General features: G+C 46.8%; 1 protein-coding gene across 1 annotated transcript in view; it reads right to left on the bottom strand.

Annotated features, from left to right (window-relative positions):
* The window catches only part of PGK1 (phosphoglycerate kinase 1), a 56,122-nt gene that overhangs the window by 1,095 nt on the left and 29,362 nt on the right, over positions 1–25,665 (bottom strand). Inside the window, exons 7-10 of the mRNA XM_033946476.1 lie at positions 22,229–22,343; positions 19,654–19,833; positions 13,347–13,524; positions 7,617–7,715 (exon numbers count right to left, since the gene is read on the bottom strand). Coding sequence (XP_033802367.1) covers positions 7,617–7,715; positions 13,347–13,524; positions 19,654–19,833; positions 22,229–22,343 — 572 coding nt within the window. The remainder of the gene's footprint in view (positions 1–7,616; positions 7,716–13,346; positions 13,525–19,653; positions 19,834–22,228; positions 22,344–25,665) is intronic.

Genomic DNA, 25,665 nt, shown 5'->3' with positions numbered 1-25,665 from the left:
CTAGGGCATGCGTCTCCTCAGCGCGGCCTCAGTTCAGATAGCTAGCGAAGAAGCCAACCACGGGGAGGTTGCGAGAATATCTGCCTGCTGTCCCTGGATAACACCTGTTATGGTAACTGTGCTTTATCCCAGGACAAGCAGGCAGCATATTCTCTACATGTGAGTGACCTCCAAGCTAACCAAAATGGGATGGAGGGAGAGTTGGCAATTAAGGAGAACAGATTTTGCAAAACGGACTGGCCAAAATGGCCATCACGCCTGGAGAAAGTATCCAGACAGTAGTGCGAGGTAAAGGCAAGCGCAATGCCCATCTCCTCCAGATATTCCTGGGTATAACGGGACTCAGACTGGAGGTCCAGTTTCAAGGCCCTACCCATGTCAGAGATGAAACGAGTAAAGGAGGAGTTTCGAGAAGAAGACTCATCCTCCTGAGGAGACCCTGAGCGAGATCTGGGGGCAGCCGAGAAAGAGGGAAAAATTTCCCTCGAATCGTAAGCCAGGGCCTCAGAGTCCCGCGAATGGGAGACTGAAGAGGCTCTACTAAAGTGTCTGGGGGCGTCGAGGAACGACCCCGTGTTAGGTGGGCCAGGGAAGACCCCGGGGTCCGAGTAAGTAGCTGGCGACGCCTCGGGGAAGACTGGGTAAAGGAAAAGTCCTCTACCGGTTTCGAAGAAGGCCCCTTAGAGGCTGGTAGCTGTCTCGATGGGAAACACAACCCAGAGTCCAACTCGAGGACAAACGTGTGTCTAAAAGGTTTCGCAGTCGAAGACCGGCCCCAAAGGGCGGAGAAGCCCGGGGCTTTTTAGGAGGGGCAAACCTCGACAAAGTAGCGGGGGAAAAACGGCCCCCTGGTTTGGATCCCCAAAAAGTCACAGGTGATTCGGGGGATGAAGAATCGCTCGAGGGAACCCGGCGAGTCTTGCGGGCAGGGTCTCGAGAAACGAGGGGACGCTCAGGCTGGTCAGACCGAGGAGACTGGGTCGAGACCGAGGTCAGAGGCCTAAATCGGGACCAGTTGGCTCACCACCGAGGAAAGCTGCGTGGTAAGAATAGCCTTAAGCATGTCCTCGAACATAGGCACCGAGACCAAAGGTGATTAGGTCTTAGGTGCAGCAGTGCGCTCCTTCGGGGGCGACCTCGAGGAAGAGTATTCCCTACGTGAGGAGGCACGCTTAGAGTCTCGAAGATGCCGACGAGGCGGCACTGACATGAGACTCGGAGGTAGGCTTCTTTGCTGGCACACCTGAGGAGGAAAGAGGAGACTTACCTGAGACCGGAGTAACAGGAGGGGCCGAGGCCGGAGCCTTTGAGGCCGAGCTCAAGGCCTGTCCCGCAGGATCCATGGGACCAACGAGTTGGAGAATCTTGGCCACTCTCTGACGAAGAGCTCGCGGTTGCAAAGTCACACAATGGGGACATGACTCAGCGCGGTGCTCTGTACCCAGGTACTCCACACACCAACGATGAGGGTCGGTGATGGAGATAACCCGGTTGCACTTAGCACAGTTTTTAAACCCAGAACGAGGCTGGCACATAAGAAAAAATACGGCCGTGGCCCCGCGAGGCCAGGTGGCCAGAGTAAGACCGGGAATCCGGTCAAAAAGATATGAACCGAAAAACAAATAAAAAGAAGGAGAAAAACACAGACGCGAGCACAGTGACTCAAAAGAAACTAACCAAACAAGCCGCGGTGCAAGAGGGACAACGATATCGCGCGAAGCAAGGGAGCAGTGCTTCTGGCTCCGCGGAAAACAGAGAACTGAGGAGACGCATGCCCTAGACCGGGCGGGAGGGGCACGCGCGCATGCGCGGGCCAATCGCAAGCTTGAAGGTCTTCAAGCAAGTCTGCTTGCGAAAACGTCCGCTAGGGGGCTCCGTGGGTGACGTCACCCACATGTGAAGAATATGCTGCCTGCTTGTCCTGGGATAATATATTTTGTGTGTAGTGATAGTCCCATATTTGTTCTCTAAGCGCCTCTAATTGCAGGAGACAAAGGGCACTGAGCACTTTTCACTACACTGACTAGTCAGCATCGATTTGCTAGACACCATATGTAGAATCAGGGTCTATGTGCCTAATATTGAAAATCGGTACTGTTCTCTGCCCTACCTTTCTCTCATAGCCTTCTATTTTTAGATCCTAAATTTCAGTGCTTACCCCTACTAATCCAAAGAGGACAATTTAGGCTCAGGAAATGGGTTATTATAAGTATTTTAGGAACAGGTGGATTTTATCTCCCTGTCCTTCATTTTTCATGTGATATGTATTTTCCCTTTGCTTCATCGTGTCCCACAAAATGGGGACACGATGAAGCCATAAGCCTACGACTGTAAACAAAGTCACAGCAGCCTACATGTAACAGAAATGCACAAATTAAAGTTCCAAGTACATAAGCAATCTCATTTTCAGGCTGAGGGGCAGCAGGAAATGGCCCGGCCTTTACAATAGAGAAGAATTTCCTTCACTCATCCATGGAATTCTATAGAGAGCAAGAATTCCATGTCTCATCCCCTCCTTATTGATGCAGAACACAAGTGACCCACCATACAGCACAACCTATATCAAGGAATTTTAAGAACCTGTTCATTACAGGAAACAAGTTTTTCTATGGGGAAAAAAACCCTTTTCCCACATTGGCGAAACCCTTACCTACAAAATTTCACCACATGGCCAAGAGTAGTCACATACGTGAGATCCAGATTTGTTAGACTCAGCTAGAACCTGCCCCAATTTGGATTAATATGCCATGAACTTTTGTGGCCGAGGTTCTCCATCTGACCTGTAAAAACTGAAGCCCCTGTTTAATATATTTGTAAAAGTGCTTCTGGTTGGATTGTTAGCAGTACAGAATTATAACATAACATGCTTAACCCAGCCAGTAGGTGTCGCCACTGTGACTATCACCCCTAAGGGTTTTAAATTGGACAGCTGCAAGCACCTCCAGTTCTGGCTAGTTGGTGGGGCAGGAGGCAAGCATACAATACATACACTGCTCTTGCAGCTTTAAACAGATTACAGAGTATTTGACTTTCTTCAATATAAGTATATACTTATTTTGTAATTTCTCAAGCATTCTTTTATAGAGCTGCTCTGTTAGGCCTATTATGAAAATATTTATTCTGGGTTTTGTAAGAGAAATAATATTTTTTTTAAAAACAGCATTTAGTCTAAAGATGTCTGTAAAACTGATTATTATTTTTAAAAGACAGAAGGGCAAAATGTAAAACCAGAGTGACTGTTTACTGAAAAAACACCATACAGCAGGCCCCAGCACCTCCCGCTGGCTCAGCTCCTCAGTTAACAGCCCCAAAGAAATAGAGGGGGCTACAAAAAAATAACCTTTCCCACAAGAAGCAGACCTTTTCCCGCACCGACACACCACGATTGGCTCCAGTCGGTAAGAGAGACGAGTTTTACTATGCAGTGCCAGTATGTTCCTGCTCTGACACAGCTCTGTGTACATGAGTCAACTGCATCCATGACATCCTGTTTTGTCTGTTTAGACTGTAAGCTCTTTGGAGCAGGGACTGTCTTCTTTGTGACTCTGTATAGTGCTGCGTGCGTCTGGTAGCGCTATAGAAATAATTCATAGCAGTAATAGTGTGAAGAGTTTCAGTCTTTGGGAAGCAGAGCTGAGATTGTGATGTCATAAAGCCTCATTCCACCAATAAGAGCCCACCTCATCAGTGATGTCACAATGGCTTGATTGTCCTGTACTCCCCTCTGCCCTCTAACCCAGCCAGCAGATTAACCGTTCCCCTTAACTGTATCCATGATATCCTGTTTGTCTGTCTTGTCTGTTTAGATTGTAAACTCTTTCGTGCAGGGACTGTCTTATTTGTGACTCTGTACAGCGCTGCGTATGTCTGGTAGTGCTATAGAAATAATTATTAGCAGTAGTAGTAGTGTGTTAGCTCATCCCTGCCTCACAAGGCCCATGTATGTTAAGAGTGATACAGGCTCCAAGTGAACATTGTAAGTGTTTTCGCTCATCTATATAATAAAATGCTAAGCGCGCATGCAAACTCTTACCGTGCGCTTCCCTGATCTGTCAGGCTGTGGCCGCAGGAGTGCGCATGTGCGCTTAGGGGCTTTTTTTTCCTGTAAGACAGTTCGCCTACGGCGGCGGCGTCTTGGCCCCCCCACCCCCCTCCCCGGCACACCCAAACCCCCATTCAGCCTCCCATCTGACCCTCCCACCGTGGTATGACCCTCCCTTCCCACGGTCTGGCCGGCTCCCTTAGTCCCTTGCCGCCACCCCTCTTTCCTTTCCGTGGTCCTGACAAACCTCCTGATTCCAGCAGCGGCCGCAGCACTCTAAACACGCTGCTTTGCAGCCTTCTACTGCCCTGATTTGCTCTGCCCGTCTCTGATGATGTCATCAGGGACACGGCAGAGCAAATCACGGCAGTAGAAGGCCGCGAAGCAGCGTGTTTAGAGTGCTGCGGCTGCTGCTGGAGTCAGGAGGTTTGTCGTGACCGTGGGAAGGGAAGGGGGGGGCGGCAAGGGACTAAGGGAGCCGGCCAGACCGCGGGGACGTGTAGGTGGGTGGCGCGTGAAGGAGTTTGAGCAGTGGTGGCAGTTTCGCCCAGAGGAACGGCTGGAGGGTATCGTGCCGGTGCTGCAGGTGTCCCATGCAGGTAAAAATTCTCAAAGGAGGGGAAGAGGGAAAGGGGGCTGCTTTGGGGGAGGGGTGTGCTGGGAGGCAGACAGCTTTGCTTGGGGGGGAAGACAGAAGGGGGGCCACGGAGAGACAGTCAGGGAGGAACTGGAGGGGGAGAGAGAAAGGGGGCTGCTTTGGGGGAGGAGTGTGATGGGAGGCAGACAGCTTTGCTTGGGGGAGGGGAGATAGAAGTGGGCCACGGAGAGGCAGTCAGGGAGGAACTGGAGGGGGAGAGGGAAAGAGGGCTGCTTTCTAGCAGCCGTTAATGTAACGGGCTTAAACACTAGTATTATATATATTACATACACATACTGTAGATATCTATATTACACACACACATATCTGGGTACATGTGCATGTGTAGGTAGACGGAGATAGCACCAAGCAAATATATATTTTGTCAAGGTCCATGCTGTTTCACTGATAGCCACAAGGGGGTACTCTTTATTTAGAGATGGAGTGCTGGGACACAATTTTAGATGAGTCAGCGCACATAAAACGTGCCATCTGATTCTAGTTTCAAAACAGCGAAGTTGCTTACCTGTACCAATTGTTTTCTGTAGAGAGCAAGAGAGTGCAGCCACACTTGTTGGTGAAGTGCTCAGACTGATCCTGTGTGTCGGTACTCTCCCCTAGCAATAGTCGGCTTATGGCTTACTGAGCATGTGCAGGAACTTTCGCTTTCGGCTGCTGTCTACAAAGAACCCCTGTTACAGGTAAGCAACTTCACTTTCTCCAGAGACAAGCAGGGGAGATGCAGGCACACTAGTTGGCAAGCCCCTGGCTACGCTCTATAAAAGGGTGGTGGCAACTGATCAAGATTCTAGATGACAGACTGATGAAACAGCACTTCCATTGCCGTAATCTGGTCTTAGTAGGGAAGGTCAGTAAAAGTGTGAACTAAGATGCTCTGTTTCAGGGTGCCACTGAAGAAGTTAATTGCCCTGAAGTGGTGTGCATTAATTCCATGAAAAAACGATCGATGTGCTTTACAGATTAGTAACAGAACACTGTGTAATGGTGAAGCTGTGTGGAAATGGTTGCTTGGAAACCGAAGATCCTAGGTTAGCCAGGTTGCAAATGAGAATATACTGACTGGTTTGATGGAGGAATGCAGTTTCCCCCGAGATAGAACCTAGAGAATGACATGGTGGATGTTACCCGCGGCTAGCCACGAGTAACCCGCCAAAACGGTGGAGGGGGGAAAGGTGCTCACCGCAGGTACAGGGACAAGGCCATCCACCGCAGTTAAGGGAGGGAACGCACCTGATCGCATGCAGCCCCCTCCCTCCTTCCTACCTACACGAATCTATCTATTTCCCTTATCTTCGCAGCACATTTTAAGGTTTGAGATATGTTGAAAGCCAACGGAGCGTACGTGCAGTCGTGTGCGTGTGGGCAGAAGCTTCTCCTCTGACGTAACTTCCGGTTGCTGTAGGGCACCGCAGGTAGGAGTGCAGGTAGGAGTGCGCATGCGCGCAAATCTCTCTCTCTCTCTCTCCCCCAAGCCGGAGCAAGTGTGGATGGCTGAAGCTTAGCTGGAGGAGGACGAGGAGGAGCTGCGAGAGCTCCGCAGAGGCCAGGGGAGGGAGTGGGAGAAGGGAGAGATGTTGGACTCAAGTGAGGAAAGGAGAGAGAGACAGATGGATGAGAAGGACAGAGGGGCTACTAGGGGGACCAGGAGAGATGGTAGGGGATAGAGGGGGACAGGAAAGGGAAAGATGGCAAAAGGGGTGAAACAGGGCCAGAGAGAGATGGTAGAGGGTGTGAAAGGGGGAAAGGGAGAGATGGAAATGGTAGGACCACTGCTGCTTTGGGGCACTGAGGGAGGAAAGGTTGGTACGTCAGGACTGCTGCTGCCGCCTCGGGTAAGTAAAGACCGGGTCAGGTGATAAATGAAATGGAGGATCTAAGAGGGCCAAAAGGGTACAAAGGAAATGGTGAAAGGCGAGGTGGTGGGACTGGGATCAGTGGGAGGCAGGGTACGGGCATGATAGAGGCGGGGCATGGGTGGGGTCAGAGTCAGGGTCAGGGTATAGGTGGTGCTATTCTAGCACCCGTTACTGTAACGAATGTAACGGGCTAAAACACTAGTTATAAAATAATACAATCTTATGAGTGCACTACAGTTGGGACAGTATAAGAAATTTAAGGAGGTTTGGGACCCATTGACAACATTTTGTAAAGATTGATTGTTAGTTCTGCCCATTGATTGTACACATCCAGAAAGGATGGGGAATATGTACTTAATTTGTTTTTAAATTGTAATTTGTTTATCTTGGTCATTTGTCTTACTCTTGATTGTTTTTATACTGTATGAATGGGTGGGTGGGGGAGAAGGGATATTGGCTTATATTAACTGATGGAATTAGGTGTTGTTTATTTTGTAAACTGTTGCACTTGATGTTGGTTATTAAAATGAATAAAGATTAAAAAAAAAACCCCAAACACCACATATGAAAGACCTTTAAACCAACACATACCTAACTACATATATTTCAAGAAACAGAATCGTATTTTGGAAAGCTCTTCAAGACCCATAAGAGGGAAAATACATCTTAACTGAATTGGAATAGCATTGCACCGCCTTGCTGCTAAATAGGAAAAGGTAGCCGAGTGCAAAGCTTTCATATCTAGAGAACAGAGAAAATGGAAAGCAGATAAAGTGGCCTATCTAGTCGGCCTAACCATATAAAATCTCCCTTAGAGATCCAACGCACAAGTCCCAAGCTATCTTGAAACTCTGTCTCCACCTAGAGGCCACTCCACGCATTCAGTACCCTTTCTGTGAAAAAAGTATTTTCTCAGGTTGCTTCTGAATCCATCCCACCTTCATCCCGTGCCCCTATGGACCCAGCATTGCTAGAATTTCTTGACTGAAGCATAGCATGGAAAGGTGGCCATCCCCATTTTTGGGGCGCGTTTTAACAGGAAAGTAGAGGAGGGCGTTACCTTCAAGTAGCTCTAAGCTGGCCCCACCGCCAGTGCTCACGTGACTGACTTTATCCTCTGTGTTCCACTTGGCACAGCACGTAGCTGTGTCACCACCACCTGTAAGAGAGCAGAACGAGGAACAAATTGAACAGGTTTTTTTTTTGTTTTTTTTGGTGCTGCTTAAAAGCCCCAATCCCACCAGAAGACCTCCACAGATTTGCATTCGTTATTTGGCTTCTCTCTTTTTAGCAGCAGCAGCTCATGGCGAGATACATTCAGATACAATACACTTCTCCCTCGTTATTCGCGGGGGATAGGGGCAGAGCCGGACCGCGAATGGTGAAAAACCGTGAATATCCGGATCTGACCCACCCCCGCCTCCCTTCCGCCTTCCCCTGGCATCCCGGCCTTATCTGGTGGTCTAGCTGGTTTTTGGGGCAGGAGCGATCTTCCTACGCTCCTGCCCCGTGCAGATAGTCATTAAGTAATGGCTGTGGGGAGTTCCCGTAGTCTCTCAAAAGACTACGGGAACTCCCCACAGCCATTTCCTAATGGCTATCTGCACGGGGCAGGAGCATAGGAAGATCGCTCCTGCCCAAAAAAACCAGCTAGACCACCAGGTAAAGCCAGGATGCCGAGGGGAAGACAAAAATATGGGTGGTTTTTCCCTCCCACCCAAGAAAAAATTGCGATTATGTGAAATTGCGAGTACGGAAACCGCAAATGGGGAGGGGGAAGTGTACAATGTTATTTTTCTACATCTGGACAGCTCACAGACTTAAAAGTTTGTGCCTTTATCGGACAAAGAACAAATAATAACAACAACAACTTTGGGCTCCTTTTAGGAAGCCACGGTAGCTGTTTAATGCGCGTAATAGCGCATGATAAACCGCCGGACGCGCAAGCCGCTACCGCCTCCTCTTGAGCAGGCGGTAGTTTTTCAGCTAGCGCAGGGGTTAGCGCGTGATTAAAAGTCACGCGCGTTAAAGCCACTACCGTGGCTTCGTAAAAGGAGCCCTTTATTTTGTATACCGCAATACCACAAGCAGTTCAGAGTGGTTTACAGAAGAAGAGACTGTACACAGACAGAACGGAAAAACTTAAAAACTTATTATAGCTTGCAGATCCTTTGCTACCAGACAGATTTATTAGGACATCAGGCCGCCCAGTGGTACAAATTAATTTCTGAATTTTTGAATAAGAAGCCAAAAAATAGTCTTAGAGACTTGGAGCATCGAGATAAAACAGTATATTTCTGTATCTCGTTGGCCATGAATTTGGACTTGGAGGTTGAAATGTACAGCATCAGCATCTACGAGACAAACATAGTTATTTTTATTACATAGGACTTTTTGGACCCCAGTTTGTTTACAAAAACTAGACACGCCTGATAAAAGGGATGGAAAATCTTTCATACACTGAGAGATTGGAGAAACTGGGACTCTTCCCTGGAGAAGAGGAGACTTAGAGGGGATATGATAGAGACTTACAAGATCATGAAGGGCATAGAGAGAGTAGAGAGGAACAGATTCTTCAAACTTTCGAAAAATAAAAGAACAAGAGGGCATTCGGAAAAGTTGAAAGGGGACAGATTCAATACAAATGCTAGGAAATTCTTCTTTACCCAACGTGTGGTGGACACCTGGAATGCGCTTCCAGAGGACGTAATAGGGCAGAGTACGGTACTGGGGTTCAAGAAAGGATTGGACAATTTCCTGCTGGAAAAGGTGATAGTGGGGTATAGATAGAGGATCACTGCACAGGTCCTGGACCTGTTGGGCCGCCATGTGAGCGGACTGCTGGGCACGATGGACCTCAGGTCTGACCCAGCGGAGGCATTGCTTATGTTCTTAATAGATACTGCCATTGTCATATTAATATAGGGACTCTGGATCATCTGTTATATTTTTGTCCATTGATACTTAATTTCTGGAGGTCAATTTGGGGACAAATATATCTTATTCTTGAGTCATCTATTCCCTTAACTTATGAAGCCATAATTCGTGGTACGTTACTACACGTTAAGCCTACTTTGGATAAATATAAAAGCCGTCTTGATCATGACGGGAATAGCCATCCAAATGGTCACAAGTAACTGGAAGAGCCATGACAGACTGGTGGGCAATGAATGCGGAAGGTTTGGGGTTTAGTAGTTCATTTAATAAAGTGTGGAGCCCATTGACTACATTTGTTACCTCGCAATAAGGGTCATGTATCTCTCCTTTTCTTAGATTTCCTTACACATCCAAGGGGGGGAGGGAACTGTATTTTGAGGATTAAAATTACTTAAGTATAATATTGTAATCACATCATATGTCTTATTGTATTAATAATTGGGAGGAGGGTGGGAGAAAATGATTGTTTTATGTATTACTTGTGTAGTTAATAGTGCGTTTTATGCAGTATTTTATGTTCAATTAATTGTATTGCACTGTCAAAGTTTGAAAATCAATAAAGATTTATAAAAAACAAAAAATAATAACTTTATTTTTTGTATATCGCAATACCACAAGCAGTTCAGAGTGGTTTACAGAAGAAGAGACTGTACACAGACAGTGATGTTACAGAAAAAGACTTTCAAATTACATTAGCAAGCCGAGAGCAGTCAGGTATATCTGGAAGTATTTCAGAAATAAGACAAGGCAGGAAAGGAGTCAGAGAAATTTATCAAAGAGATAGGTTTTAATTGATTTCCTGAAGGTTTGGTAGGAGGGTACATTTGAAATGAGGGTGGTTAGACATTTATTCCATTTGCCTGCTTGGAACGACAGTGATTTACCGAGATCACTGCAAATCCAGCAGATCTGCAGTGAGGATGCAATAGGACAAAGACCAGAAAAGAACCGAAGAAGGATGTACAAGACGCAGGCAAAGTTTATTTAAAACCAGATCTATCACCACACTGCATGCACTCTTTTCTACGGCCTACGCAATGGCTTGGGTTTCACCATATCCACTTGCTCTTCACTTTTAGCTGTTTTTCAGTGATTCATATACACCTCCTTTGTCATTACAACACACACCACATATCTGTATTTGTTCCAAGCAAACAGACAGCAATCCTGGCTGGGAAACCACATAAATAAAGCCAGACAGACCTACAACGCATTCCGAAAATCAATTAAAACTGCTCTATTTGATAAATTCCTTGCCTAAGCAGAAGACCTGTCTCATGGATTCTTTCCCTATGTAACTTCAATTTATTATATAACATCTTTTCTTCATGCATTCTATAATTCGCTGATTGTCCAGCCTTCTTTCAATGTGAACCGCCTAGAAGTCATTTGATTATAGTGGTATAGAAAAATAAAGTTGTTGTTATTATTAATATATGCATATTATCTTAGTGATCATACTTACATTTCTTTATTAGGACCCCTGATGAAGACGTGTTGATCGAAACATGGACCGTGTTGGGTCCCATAATCTGCACCAAGTGGTTTGTTGGTTTTAAATAAACTTTGCCTGCTTCTTGTACATCTTAAAAGTTTGTGCCTACAGCCACAGACCATTAAGTGATATTGTTTATTGAGAGTTTATATACCACTACTAATGACTGGGGGGAGTCAATTCAGAGCCTCTGCAAACAAACTGCAATACATGAGCTTCGGTAAAGGTGTTACAATACATGGAGCTCTATGGTGGTGTTACCATACAGAGTTATTAATACCAGGATGATTATGCCATAATCAAACATCCTACTTAAATATAAGAACATAAGAATTGCCGTTGCTGGGTCAGACCAGTGGTCCATCGTGCCCTGTAGTCCGCTCATGTGGCGGCCCTTAGGGCAAAGACCAGTGCCCTATTTGAGTCTAGCCTTACCTGCGTACATTCTGGTTCAGCATGAACTTGTCCAACTTTGTCTTGAATCCCTGGAGGGTGTTTTCCCCTATAACAGCCTCCGGAAGAGCGTTCCAGTTTCCCACCACTCTCTGGGTGAAGAAGAACTTCCTTACATTTGTACGGAATCTATCCCCTTTCAACTTTAGAGAGTGCCTCTCGTTCTCCCTACTTTGGAGAGGGTGACCATGTTTATACCAAATCACTCATCTTATGTATATACACATGTAATAAATACTAGGTTTACTATTGCAGCTAAACATTCTATACCAGTGGTTCCCAACTCTGTCCTGGAGGACCACCAGGCCAGTTGGGTTTCAGGATAGCCCTAATGAATATGCGTGAGAGAGATCTGCATATAATGGAGGTGCCAGGCATGCAAATCTGCTCCACGTATATTCATTAGGGCTATCCTGAAAACTCGACTGGCCTGGTGGTCCTCCAGGACAGGGTTGGGAACCACTGCGCTATACACTATGCATCTGTTCAATCTGAATCCTAGCTTTTCTAGTAGAGAATGACACAGGGACAAATTTTTCCCCATTACCCATGGGAACTCATTTTCCTGTCCCGTCAAGCTCTTTTCCTGTCCCTGCCCCCTTCCTTCAAGCTCCGTCCTCATCTGCACAAGCCTCAAATGCTTTAAAATCCTAAGTAGCAACATTCTAGAGCTCAGACTGTGATGTCATAATGCCTCATTCCACCAATGCCTAAGCTCCGTCCTCATCTGCACGAGCCTCAAACACTGTAAAATCATAAGTGTTCGAGGCTTGTGTATTTAAGGCAGAGCTCAGGGACAGGGACAGCAATAAAACTCAAGGGGACAGGATGGGGAAATTGAGTTCCTGCGCTTCTTAGCCACTAGGCTATTCCACCACTCATGACCTCTCCCACCCCATCGCCATCCCAGTTATAGCCACCACAAAGAGTCCTTTCCCTCTCTCTCCCAATCAGGCAAACCATTCAGAGCCTGTCTACATTCCACAACTACTCCCCTGCCAGACAAATACCGTCCACCTTCACATCCTGCAAGGAACCTCTCCTCCAGCTATAGCAGGCCTGGGATAGAAAGATCAGCCCCTATCAGCCGCTTCGAATTCAGAGGCAGCTTCCATACTACAGGAATCAGGAAAGCAATGCCCAGCATGTTGAGGTGGGAGGGACAGATTTAGTAGCATATGGTCGCTCAGATATTTGAGCTGTAACTCTAGATCTGTTCCCAGATATGCATTAGGTAGTGCCAGTCTTCTGCAGAGAGGGGTTAGATGGCGGACACCTGCTCAACGATCACATCTTTCACAACATATTATGAGTTATTTTCACCTCTGAATGGCTAATCACCAGAAAGTAATTATGATCTATTACAAAAATTACAAAGACTAGGGGGGGGACACTCGAAGTTACAGGGAAATACTTTTAAAACCAATAGGAGGAAATTTGTTTTTCACTCAGAGAATAGTTAAGCTCTGGAACGCATTGCCAGAGGTTGTGGTAAGAGCAGATAGCGTAGCGGGTTTTACAAAGGTTTGGATAAGTTCCTGGAGGAAAAGTCCATCATCTGCTATTGAGACAGTCATGGAGGAAGCCACTGCTTGCCCTGGATCAGTAGCATGGAATGTTGCTACTCTTTGGGGTTCCGGAATCTTGCTATGCTTTAGGATTCTGAATGGAATGTTGCTACTCTTTGGGTTCTGGCCAGGTACTAGGGACCTGGATTGGCCACCATGAGAATGGGCTACTGGATTTGATGGACCATTGGTCTGACCCAGTAAGGCTATTCTTATGTTCTTATGCTCTACAGCCACCACAAATATCATCTGACTCTTCATCAAAGCAATACAAGGTTAAGCTACTTACCACCCAGGAAAACACACCAGAAACTCAACAGAGAGAGAAACTTCTCACCTATAATAGTGATACATTTCTTGCCAGTGACTTCAACCACTTTGTCCATGACAGCTTTGGTTCCTTTTGCGAATTTATCCCATTCAAACACACCGACTGGCCCATTCCACACAATCTGTTTGGCCCGGCCCACGGCCTCCACAAATTTCTTTACACTTTCTGGGCCGCAGTCCAAGCCCTGATGAAAGAAGAAGAACATAAACGCATCCAGATCCCGCTTCAAGACAAGAGTCACGATTTAACCTGTTGAAATCTAGTACCATCTACTCTAAACCTATCATTGTGAGTTTATCTCCTGATTTGCCCTATTGATGCGGTGTAGGAGAGCACATGAGCACACGCATGTTTCCCAGCTCGATGTAAGTAGGCCCTGGAGTGTGTGCAAGCTATTTCTTTTCTATAAATTATTGTAGCTCTTTTCCCTCTGATATAACTATTTCTTGTAAACTGCTTTAAAAATAGATTAGGTTCTTATCTTGCTAATATTTTTACTAATAGATGGGTGTGTCATTCTGGGTAATATCCCAATGCTCGCAAGCCATGCAGGAGGAATACACTCCAGCTTTTGAATCCCTCCTCCTCCACTAGAGGGCTCTGCTGCCCCCTTTGGTTTGTACCAAAGCAGGCGATAGCCCCATATAGAACTCTGTTCTGTTCTGAAATCATAACAAACATGTTAAACATTGCCATTGAACAATCAAATGGCAAAACAAACATGCTAAACAGAAACATTTAGAGCTCAAGAATTACCCCAATGTGTTATAGCAATAAAATATTTTTTATACCCAAGGTCTGACATCCAAATTTCAGTTTGGACTCGGAACATTCTGAGTGAGACAACAGGCAGGCACAGGAGATAACTAATAGGGTGAGGCACCAGAATAACACAACCATCTACTAGAAAAGATATTAGCAAGGTAAGAACCTGATCTCTTTTTCTAGTGCAATAGGTGCATCATTCTGGACGGATGAGAAGTACAAAAGCAGTCCCAGAAATCTAGGGTGGGACCACTGCATGGCTCATAACACTGAGGTCCCAAAGGTGGAGTGCTCCTGTGCTGCTACATCCATCCTGTAAAACTTGGAAAATGCCCTACAAATCTCCTCGCTAGAGAGCTCAGCTTCCGCCCATGAAGAAGCCACGCTTCTAGTCGAATGCACCTTTACAGAGACTTTGGACTAGTGAGCACAAAAAAAAAGGTCTGATAGCCAGAACCCATTGGTGACCTCAAGATATCATAGAGGCATTCTTCTCACATCCAACTTTTTTAGAATCCAGTCCTACTTAGAACCTTTGGACTGGAATGCCGACAATCTGACTTCTTGATTGACATGGAAAGCTGAAACAACCTTTGATAAAAAGGACGGAGTGGTGCACAAAGAAACTCTGGCCTCTGTGAATTTGAGGAAAAGCTCTCTGCAAGAAAGAGCCTGTAGCTCTAAGACTCTTCTTGTTGAGGTAATAGCTATAAGAAAAAACATAGTGTGTGTCAGATCCATTAAGGACGCTTCCTGCAGTGTCTCGTATGGAGCCTGAATGAGGTCTTGCAGGTTCCATGAAGGAAACAGGTGTTTTACTGGAGGCCTGAGTCACAGTGCCCACTTAAGGAACCTGGTTTTGTCCAGACGACACGCCAACGAAGTCTTACAATCTCGAGTCCTGAAAAAAGAGAGTCCCACCACTTGGAATCTGAGGGATGCCACTGTAAGCCTCTTGTCAAGGCTAATTTGGAGGAAGGCTATCACCATGGAAATCAGAGCTGAGAAAAAGACTCTGCCTTCTTTTTAATGCACCAGTGCTAAAAAGTTTCCCATAAGCAGAGACTGTCATGGGCTTTTTGGCTTTGAGCAGAGTAGAAATGACCATTTTATGAGTATACCTAGCGCATCATCCAAAATTCGGCAATCTGACTGATCTTCGGGCTGAAAAAATGGGAACACATATCTCCCTACTACCAAAAACTCCACTGGCTACCCATGGAAGCAAGAATCCAGTTCAAGTTTGCCTGTATCTGTTTCAAATCCATTCTTGGTATGGCCCCCTTATACCTGGTTCCCCATTTCTCCTTAAACTGCCCTTCCAGGCCCACCCGCAGAGCCCACCTCTTCAACCACCCAACTCTAAAGGCCTGCTGATACAAAAGTCACCTAAACAGAACACTTGCCTTCCAAGCAGGTCATCTAAAGGATTGGCTGAGCAGAATTATCTCGCACTCCTCATCCTACCTAAACTTCAGGAAATGATTAAAAACTTAGCCTATTCAACCGAACTATAACCTAGCCCTCTCTCCCTCCCCTGCTCCCCAAGTTCTCTTTCCCTACCCTTCGCCCTGCCCACCTTACTTTTGTCCCTCATATTTTACCCGTTCCCCGCACACGCATATTTATTGTATCTGTATTCGCTGACTGCCCTGCCCTTCTCTGTTGTAAACCGTATTCGCTGATTCTCTGTTGTATCTGTATTCACTGATTCTAACCATTTGCTGATTGTCCAGCCTTCTTTATTGTGAACCGCCACGGCTTTGGCGGTATATAAGAAATAAAATAATAATAATAATGCTGTGTGCTCAAGAGTCATTCCATAAGAGCAGAGTCTTCTATGACCACTGATCCCTGAGAAAGAAGGTCTGGTTATACTTGCAATCCAAGACTTGTGCCCCTCTGCAACTCTGAAGCCAAGAGAATGACTGTTCTGCGATGGCTTGCAATCCTGTGGAGTATGTGGCCTATCATGGGCCATGGAGGACACACGTACAAGAGCTTGCTCTTCGGCCACAGCTGGATCAGAGTGTACACTTCCAGGCTCAGATCTTTGACTGAAGAATCGGTTCACCTTCTTGTTTCTTGCCATCACCATCAGATCAAATATGGGCGATTCCAATGGATTGGAACAATGGCTGAACAATGGATTGGAGGCTGCCACAGTGTCCATTCTCCCGGATCCAGTGTCTGTGTGCTGAGGAAATCGGCCTGTACATTGTTCACTCCCACTGCATGTGCCGCTGAAAACGCCTGAAGATGAATCTCCGCCCACCTGAATAGTAAGTAGGTCTCCAGACTCAGCCAGGAACTCTTAGTGCCTCCTTAGCGATTGACATATGCCACCGCAGTAGCATTGTCTAAGAAGACTCTGACCGCTTGTCCCTGCAGACTCTGCAACGCCAATTGAATGTCACGAAGTTCCAATCTGTTGATCGACCACTTCCTTTGGGAGGCTGACAACCCCCCCCCCCTGGATTGGGCATCTGATGCAGTGAGCCCCCCAGCCAAACAGGCTGGCATCTGTTGTCACAATTGCCCACAAGATTAATCTGAGGGGCATGCCTTTGATAACACCAGTGGACATAGTCACCAATTCACACTGGCCCAGGCTTCTGGAGTCCACGGCAGAGACATGTGGATGGGTTCCATCCAATTGAGAGGACCACCTCAACAGTAACATGCTCTGTAGAGGACGCATGTGAGCCTTTGCCCAGGGAACCACATCTATCATGGCTGCCATGGAGCCTAGCACTTGAAGGTAGTGTCACATGGACAAAGCTGGTTTGGCCAATAAGCTCATTATCTAGGTGCAAAACTTTTATCTACGTGCCTCTGGAAGACAGATACAAACTTCTGCTGCATTGAAGACTCCCAGGTATTCCCAGGATTGGGATAGAACCAGCTGGCTCTTTCGGAAGTTCACTATCTAGTCCAAGCTCTGCAGAACATGAACCACGTGGGCTACCGTTTGTTCTCTTTCAGGGAACGACGAAACCTTGATCAGACAGTCGTCCAGGTTTGGGTAAACCTGCAAGCCCGCCTTGCATAGATGGGCAGCTACTACCACCATCACCTTGTCAAAGGTGTGAGAAGCTGTCGCCAGCCCAAAGGGAAGAGCCTAGAACTGATAATGGTTTTCCAGGACATGAAATCTCAGGAACCTCATGCTCCAGAAAGATGGATATGTGCAGGTAGACCTCCATCAAATCCAGCGAGGTCTGAAATTCCCCTGGTGCCACCACTGCTATGTCAGATCAAACTGTCTCCATGCAAAAGAGCGGCACTTTCAACACTGTATTGATGTAAGATCCAGAATGGGTTTTCAATCACCTGAGCCTTTCTTGGGCACAACGAAGTATATGGAGTATCTGCTGAAGCCCGAATTTCGGGTGGCACAAGAAACTCTATCTAACAGCTTCTGAACAGCAGCTATGAACTTGCTTGCTTTCTCTGGTCACCTAGCCAGGGAGACCACAAACCAGTCTGTTAGGGGCTGGGTGAATTCAAGCTTGCAACCACTCTGAATAATCTCCAGCACCCAACGGTCTGACGAGATACGTGCCCAGGCCTCCGCATACTCCAAGAACCGTTCCCCTTATCTTCAGGGGAACTGCTCTGGACCTGGCGTCATTGTACTTTCTTGGAGGTTGAAGCGGAATGAGAACTGCAGGCTTGGCTCCACCAGGGAGCTGAGAATCTGTCTGCAGGGAGCAGAGGGAACCTGCTGAGAGTCCACGTTTAACTCCCACAAAGAGTCTGCAATAAGCTCAACCAAAAGCTGAAGGTCTGAACATCTGGCAGACCATAGGATCATCCCCTTGATCAAATAGGCTCATCATCATCTGAGTATCCCCCGTAAAGGCCCACCAGATTCTGGCCAGGCTCTGACACTGAGGTAGATGTATTCTTGGAGCCCAAGCCACCCCCACTCCCCCATGCACCTCTTAGTGTGCAGCCAGACTTCCCCTGGAGATCTCATCCATCGAGGTAAGCTCTTCACATCAATTGACAAATTCTGGAGAAAATGCCACATTAGGCAGCGCGGAGTCTCCTTTAAATGACTTCAGCTTGAGTCTCTTGAGCTCCACGGCCTCCATGCTCCTGCGTTTCAAATGACTGCCACTTTGGGGCTCTGGAAGATATTTACTCCCAACCAAAAGACCTCTTGACTCTTATTCAGCCCTAAAGAGTAAATGGGAGGCTAAGCCAACCGCTCCTGCCCCCTTCACGTGTTGTGTGACATGTGCTCTTCAGGCACCCATCTAGCACAAGCCTGGTATGAAATAGGGGTAAAAGAACCTAAGGGAACTATCCCTGCTAATTTTGAGGCAAAACAAGTTGATTTGAAGCTTCTGAAGAATTTTTTTAAAATAATCATGGCAGCGTTTTGGAACCAAAAAACAGTTCCAAAACACTTTAGCTAAAACAGTGATTTTAGGATTTGGGAGATGGGGAAACCTAGGGAAAGGGGCAGAAACCAGAAAAAAAAAAAAAAGTTTTAAAGACTTCTGTAACAGCCTTACTCACTGTCCAGAAAATGTGCTGCAGCCTGCCTCAGCTGCAAAAGGTAGCTGGATCTGGGAGGAAAAAAATCACTGCCTCAAACAGATCACTCCTCTAACGATGAATCTTCAGGCTGCCAGTCGGACCGGTGCCTGACTAAGCCTGAGCATGAAAGGGGGATGCAAAATGCAACCGACACCCTGAAAAACCCGCCAAGCTCCCTAAGAGGGCCTGACAGCCTGCGCTCAATCCCCTGCAATGCAGTAAGCAAGCAAATCTACAAAGGGAACGGACCCCGAGTTCCAAAAAAGTTTCAGCAGGCTGGCCAAATGGTGCCACAGAGGGATTGGCTTGTTAGCTGCAGACCTCAGTCTGCTTTTCCTCCACGTAAGTAGAGCTGAACCCTTGAAGAGGGAAGCTCTGAGCACCGAAAGTCATCGAGAATTTGCAAAAAGACTGAAAGAATTAAAGAAAGAAAACAGAACAGATCAGGAAAAAAAAAAAAAAAAAAGAGTCCTTCCAGCTCGCATTTAGAAGGAAAAACTGAAGGAGGCAGCAAAGCCCTCTAGTGAAGGAAGAGGGATTCAAAACCTGGAGTGGATTTCTTCAGCACAGCTCACAAGCATGGAGATATTACCCGTCCATCCAGAAAGATATACCTATTGCACTAGAATAAGTTCTCCCTCCAAAATGGTATATTAAAATCTGAATAAACTTAAAGTAGGGATATATTACACAATACCTGCTGGTACAGGAGGACTAGAAGTTAGTATTCAGCTCAGTGTGATGTGAGCTAAAGCACAGGAACTCCTCTTGGCAAAGTTCAGCTCTGAAGAGGCAGGTCTCCCAACTTTTAACCAGAAAGGAGGCCTGAAATTGCTTGTCTTGGGAGACCAAAAAGTGAATAATATGGATAAATAACTTCAAAATTAAGATTAAATAAATAACTCTTATAAGTACCTAGGGCTTCCTGGTGAGTGAATGACTAGCTCTGAATCTCAGTGTTTGCTTTACTGGCTTTGCACTTGGACAGAGGACTCACCAGCCAGCCAGCAGGGATGCCAGATTTCACACTTGCTTCTTTAGTCGCGGCATGCTCATCAAATTTGTCAGCGATGGTAAAGTCCACTGGCAGTGTAATGACCACCCCGTTCTTCTCTGCCTTGGCCATCAGATCCTTCACGATCTTTGCCCCTTCTTCATCATACAGGGAAGAGCCAATCTGTGGGAGGGGATAGCAATGGGAAAATGATTTATCTAGAGGAAGGGGAAAAGAGCAGTGAACCTCCTACCCTTAATCCCAAGCATCACGCAGACCCCAGGGGCGGAAGCAGGACCCCCAGCCGCCTGAAGATAAGCCTTACACAAGGCAAAAACAAAATCAGGGGAAAAACCCCTGGCGGCCCAATGGGACTCACTGCCAAAGCAGAGGATCCAGCAGAAACCTCTCCAATACAGGGGGAAGGTCACCTGAGGCTACAGACAAAATGGAGGCACTTATTGCCGAAATTGGAGCAAAGCCCGCTGAAAAACATGCCCCCGAGGCCTGTAGCACCTGAGAAGCCTGAACCATCCCAGCCGCTAAAGCAGGCAAACAAGCAGCAGTGGTAAGGGAGTCCCCAGCAGCATCGGCTGTAAGGGAAACCTTATTTCCCTGACCATCGGCAGCTGGGGGGAATCCCTGTGTGGGCGGTGAGGGAAGCCCGGGCTTCCCCACTGTCAACTACCGGTGTGCGAGGCACTTGCGAAGGGGATCCCTGGAAGCTGGTACCCAAAGCCAAAGAGGATTCCCCTTTGTGGCGGCCGGCACACCACGAGCACAAACCAGCCACATCAACCTCTCGTCTGGAGCACGAGTACTTTTTCCCTTTAAAAGTGCTCATTGTGCAATATGCGACCTAGCTAAAGAAAAAGGTGCCAGTTAATAATAAAAATACAAGTACAGAGAATAGAGGGCTCTCTTCAGACCAACACTGCCTTGGGATTTTTTTTCCCAAACAGACTCTACTGGCTCTCTAAGCCATATATATGCCTTACCAGTATCAGTGGCAAGGCTTACACCTCTACAAAATTTTGGGGAGGTGGAGGAAAGGGGGGGGAGGGACTCAACTCGTGACCCGTTGAGTGTGACACCCCCGAGATCAGACGGACCCCCAATGAATCCCCCCCAAGCTCAGTCTGGCACCAGACAGGGACAAGGAGCACTACACAAGTTCCAACAGCCCTGCACTAACCAAGGGAAGACTGGCACAGCTTACCAACCACCTGCTGGAGACTGAGAACAGACTGGTTTTATAGAGGGAAGCACAGCTATTAGTATTACAGCCAAAAGTTTTGTCTCAGTCTCCACCTGCTGGTCATGGTAAGCTATTACCCCATCAGTGAACTGTATCAGTCTGGAGAGATACTAAAGAAGTGGACATTTTATGTAGACATAAAGTCACATATGTGTATTTAAAAAGTGCTGTGGAAATCACGAAGCAAAAAGAAGGGTATCCAACAAGACTGCAGTAGACGTCGAGCAACAGAGAACCAAGGAAAAATACTGCCGAGACGATGTACTCGATGCCAAGTCTTTTATTTCAATCAATGAAAATGGTTTTAATGTGGTCCACCTTAGGGATAAAGGAACACGGACCCGACATTTTGTCTATCAGGCACATACTGATACGCAGCTCTCTAAGACACTCATGCTCTAACATGAGTTTTGGCTCACCTATATGTTTTTGTGGCCCATCAAGGAACTATTTGAATAGGACTCCTGAGGAAGATGTGTTAATTGAAACACAGACCGTGTTGGGTCCCTGTTTCTTTATCCCTAAGGTGGACCACATTAAAACCACGTTCATTGATTGAAATAAAAGACTTGGCATCGAGTATATCATCTTGGCAGTATTTTTCCTTGGTTCCCTGTGGAAATTACGAACAGGCATGAACATTTTGGACATATTTTATAAGATGTGTTCAGTGGTCACAACTCCATCCACGCTCTGCCCAAAACCCATCCCTGAACACAATCACACCTGCGACACATAAAATATTTACTTCCTCTCGATGTCATGCATTCTTTTGCCAGGGGGAGGGGGGGATTTTTAAAAACAGCCTTTTACATGTATATACTGTCATAAACTCACAAAAAAATGCCTTTAAAAAAAAAAAAAAATTCCCTAAATGTCATCCTTAAGCTATGTACCACAAAAAAACATGGAAGAACTCTTGCTTGAAAAACTCAAGAAAAGTTGAAGCAAAAATATATAGTACAATCCCTTCGGCAAAATAGTTACTAGTAATAACCTGAAAAATACTGAATGATATATACCTTGAACAAAATTGTGCTCAGAGAACAATGTCCTTTCTATGTCTCTTATTTAAATCATTGCACATTGTTGTTAAGTTGCAAATAAAGTCCAAATTCTCTCTTTTCAATATAACAAAAAAAAAAAACAACCACCACAAAACCTTATCATGAAATGAGCTACGATTTGCCTCGGCCCCTATGTACAACTGCAAACCCTTCTCCACAGTGTCCTCAGAACTGAACCCAGGTCCCTCTTCATATCAGAGTATAAGACTATTACCCACCTCCAGACTGGCCCCACAGTTTGCTTTCTTCTTACCTCCATGTTGTTGAGTACTTTGAGGAATGTGAAGGCCATTCCACCCCCGATGATCATCTCATTGACTTGATCTAACATGTTGTCGATCAACTGGATCTTGTCTTTTACTTTTGCTCTGGAAAACAAAACACACACCAAAACAAAGCAGAAGTTGTTCAAAGGGTTTCCTCAGAGTATAGAGCTCATTATGAAAAAGATACCCCCACCCACAGCCTCCACGTGCAGAACTCACTGTGATGGACACTAGGACACACTTCAAACTGGTTTAGAAAGGGTGAATCTGACATAAAAGCTTTTTCAATCACTAAGAGTCAAGCTGTGTAATGCAAACTATTACAAAACACCCAACCAAAGTGGAACCAAAAATCTGGATGGAAAGCAGTTCATTCAACAAACAATAAATCCAGTCCAAATGAAGTTTGGTGTTATTGGGGATACACCCAACACAGTCTGTGTTTCGGTACCAATGCCTTCCTCACGGGTCCTTCTCTAAAGTACCCAATAAAATACCGTATTTGCCGGCGTATAAGACGACTTTTTAGTACCTTAAAATCCTCCCCAAAGTCGGGGGTCGTCTTATACGCCGGGTACTGTTTACATGCCCTTGTTGCATGCACAGCCGGCCAGGTTCCCTTACTTTTGTGGCACTTCCCCGACCGACCGACAACAGCCCGGGTCCGACAAACCTCCCTGCCCTTAACCGCGAATCTAAATTACCTTCTTACAGCTGCTGTAAGAAGGTAATTTAGATTCGCGGTTAAGGGCAGGGAGGTTTGTCGGACCCGGGCTGTTGTCGGTCGGTCGGGGAAGTGCCACAAAAGTAAGGGAACCTGGCCGGCTGTGCTGCAACCGGGGCGGGGCGGCCGCCCCTCTCTCTTGGTACCGCGAGGCTACTCTTCTTCTCCCTACCTTCTCTGCTTGCAGCACAGAGCCGAACGGAAGTCTTCCCGACGTCAGCGCTGACGTCGGAGGGAGGGAGGGCTTTGTTTAAGCTTTGTTTAAGCCCTCCCTCCCCTCCGACGTCAGCGCTGACGTCGGGAAGACTTCCGTTCGGCTCTGTGCTGCAAGCAGAGAAGGTAGGGAGAAGAAGAGCCGCGTACATCCAGAAGACTGAGCATCCAGCCCCGCAGGAGCCCCGTGACCCTCGGAGGCGTCCCCATGGGATCCCCGCGACCCTAGGGGGCGTCCCCACAGGATCCCCGCGACCCTAGGGGCATCCCCGTGCAGCTCTCTAATGCTGTTGTCGGTCGGTCGGGGAAGTGCCACAAAAGTAAGGGGACCTGGCCGGCTGTGCTGCACCCGGGGCGGTAGAGAAGGTGTGCGGAAGAAGGGGTAGTCTTATACGGCGAGTATATAACAAAACTCTATATTTTAACTAAAAGTTGGGGGGTCGTCTTATACGCCCAGTCGTCTTATACGCCGGCAAATACGGTATACTAATTTGGGAGCAAAATAAACTACCTAATGCAACCCATGAGACATAATGATGAGCCAATGACGACTTACTTGTGCTTGTAACTACCGTGCTTCCTCGAGACTACGACGGGAACTCCCCGCAGCCATTTTGTAAGAGTGACCCGCATGGGGCAGGAGCGTAGGAAGATCGCTCCTGCCCCGAAAGCCCGCTAGACCACCAGGTAAGCTCCAGGATGCAGCATTTCGTTTAAAAAAAAAAAATTGCGAATAACCGAATCAGCGGATACGGAGGGAGACGTGTATAAAAGTTGTTGAAAATAATAAAAAGAATTATAAAAATTTAAAAGATAAAGGCAAAGACTTTTTACATGTTAAACAGAAACAGAATGGGTTAGAAGACATTGAGCTTCTATTAATTTTTTTTTTTCGGCAGTGGAATGATGCTTGTTCTATTGCAGTGATAGGCAAACTCATTAGTCAAAAGAGCCAAAATCGGCTGTACAACAATTAAGATTTTTGTACCCCATGCCCGCTTGCGCTAAGATGACTACGTCAACCCGACTGACACCCCACTCACCCGCATGTAGTCGAAATCGATTTGTGAGAGCTTAGAGAATGACACGGGGAAAAATTTGTCTCCGTCCCTGCCCCGTCCCCGTGAGCTTGGTCCCCATAAACCATCTGATCCCATCCACACAAGCTTCAAATAGTTTTATACTGAACTTATTATATTAAAGTATAGAAAGAAACAATATTCTGTACAATTGTCAATTTATAAATCAGCGTCTTCTCCCCACTCTCTCTTCCCCATTTCTCTTCAGCGTCCTCAGCCCACTCTCTCCACTTCCCTTCAGCGCAAGCACATAAAAACAAGCAAGCAATTTTATATCAATCCCTTTGTCCTCCAGGTACCTATCCAAACCTTCTTTGAAGCCCTGTAGCGTGCTCCTGCTTATCACGTCCTCCGGTAGCGCGTTCCATGTATCCACCACCCTCTGGGTGAAAAAGAACTTCCTGGCGTTTGTTCTAAACCTTCCCCCTTTCAATTTCTCTGAGTGCCCCCTTGTGCTTGTGGTTCCCCATAATTTGAAAAATCTGTCCCTTTCTATGCCCTTCATGATCTTGAAGGTTTCTATCATGTCTCCTCTAAGTCTCCGCTTTTCTAGGGAGAAAAGCCCCAGCTTTTTCAGTCTATCAGTATATGAGAGGTCCTCCATACCCTTTATTAGTTTAGTCGCTCTTCTCTGGACTCTCTCAAGTACCGCCATGTCCTTCTTGAGGTACGGCGACCAGTACTGTACACAGTACTCCAGGTGCGGGCGCACCATTGCATGATACAGTGGCAGGATGACTTCCTTCGTCCTGGTCGTGATACCCTTCTTAATGATTCCCAACATTTTGTTCGCCTTCCTTGAGGCTGTGGCGCACTGCGCCGACGCCTTCAATGATGTGTCTACCATCACTCCAATGAATGCAAGGAAGACCAAACCGCAGCTTTACAAATGTTCACTGGAGGCACGAGCGAAGACTCAGCTCAAGAAGCTGACTGACCCCAAGTGGAATGAGCCTTGAGAAATTCTGGAACAGGCTTTTTCTGAAGTACAGTGGAACCTTGGTTTACGAGCATAATTCGTTCCAGAAGCATACTCGTAAACCAAATTGCTCGTATATCAAAGCGAGTTTCCCAATAGGAAGTAAGGGAAACTCGCTTGATTGGTTCCACCCCCCCCCAGGAGGCCACCGATGCTGCTCCCCCTCCCCCCCGAGAACCGGCATCACTCTTCCCTGCCCGCAAACGCCCCCGAGAACCGGCATTGCACCCCCGTGCTGGAAGCGGCATCCCCTGCCCGCCCAAACAAGCCCTTTACCCCATCTGGCACCGGCACGCAGCACCAACCCACAGGACATACCGGTACCAGTCAACGAAGATCCCACCTCTTACCCAGGCTGGGCCTTGAGCATCTGCGCATGCTCAAGGCCTTCTGGCTCTCGTTCCCCCCTGAAACCCCCTGGGCGCACAT

The sequence above is a fragment of the Geotrypetes seraphini genome, chromosome 5 (assembly GCF_902459505.1).
Source record: "Geotrypetes seraphini chromosome 5, aGeoSer1.1, whole genome shotgun sequence".
Classification (NCBI taxonomy): Eukaryota; Metazoa; Chordata; class Amphibia; order Gymnophiona; family Dermophiidae; genus Geotrypetes; species Geotrypetes seraphini.
Note: the sequence above shows the minus strand (reverse complement) of the source record. Positions and strands in the feature narration are given on the sequence as shown.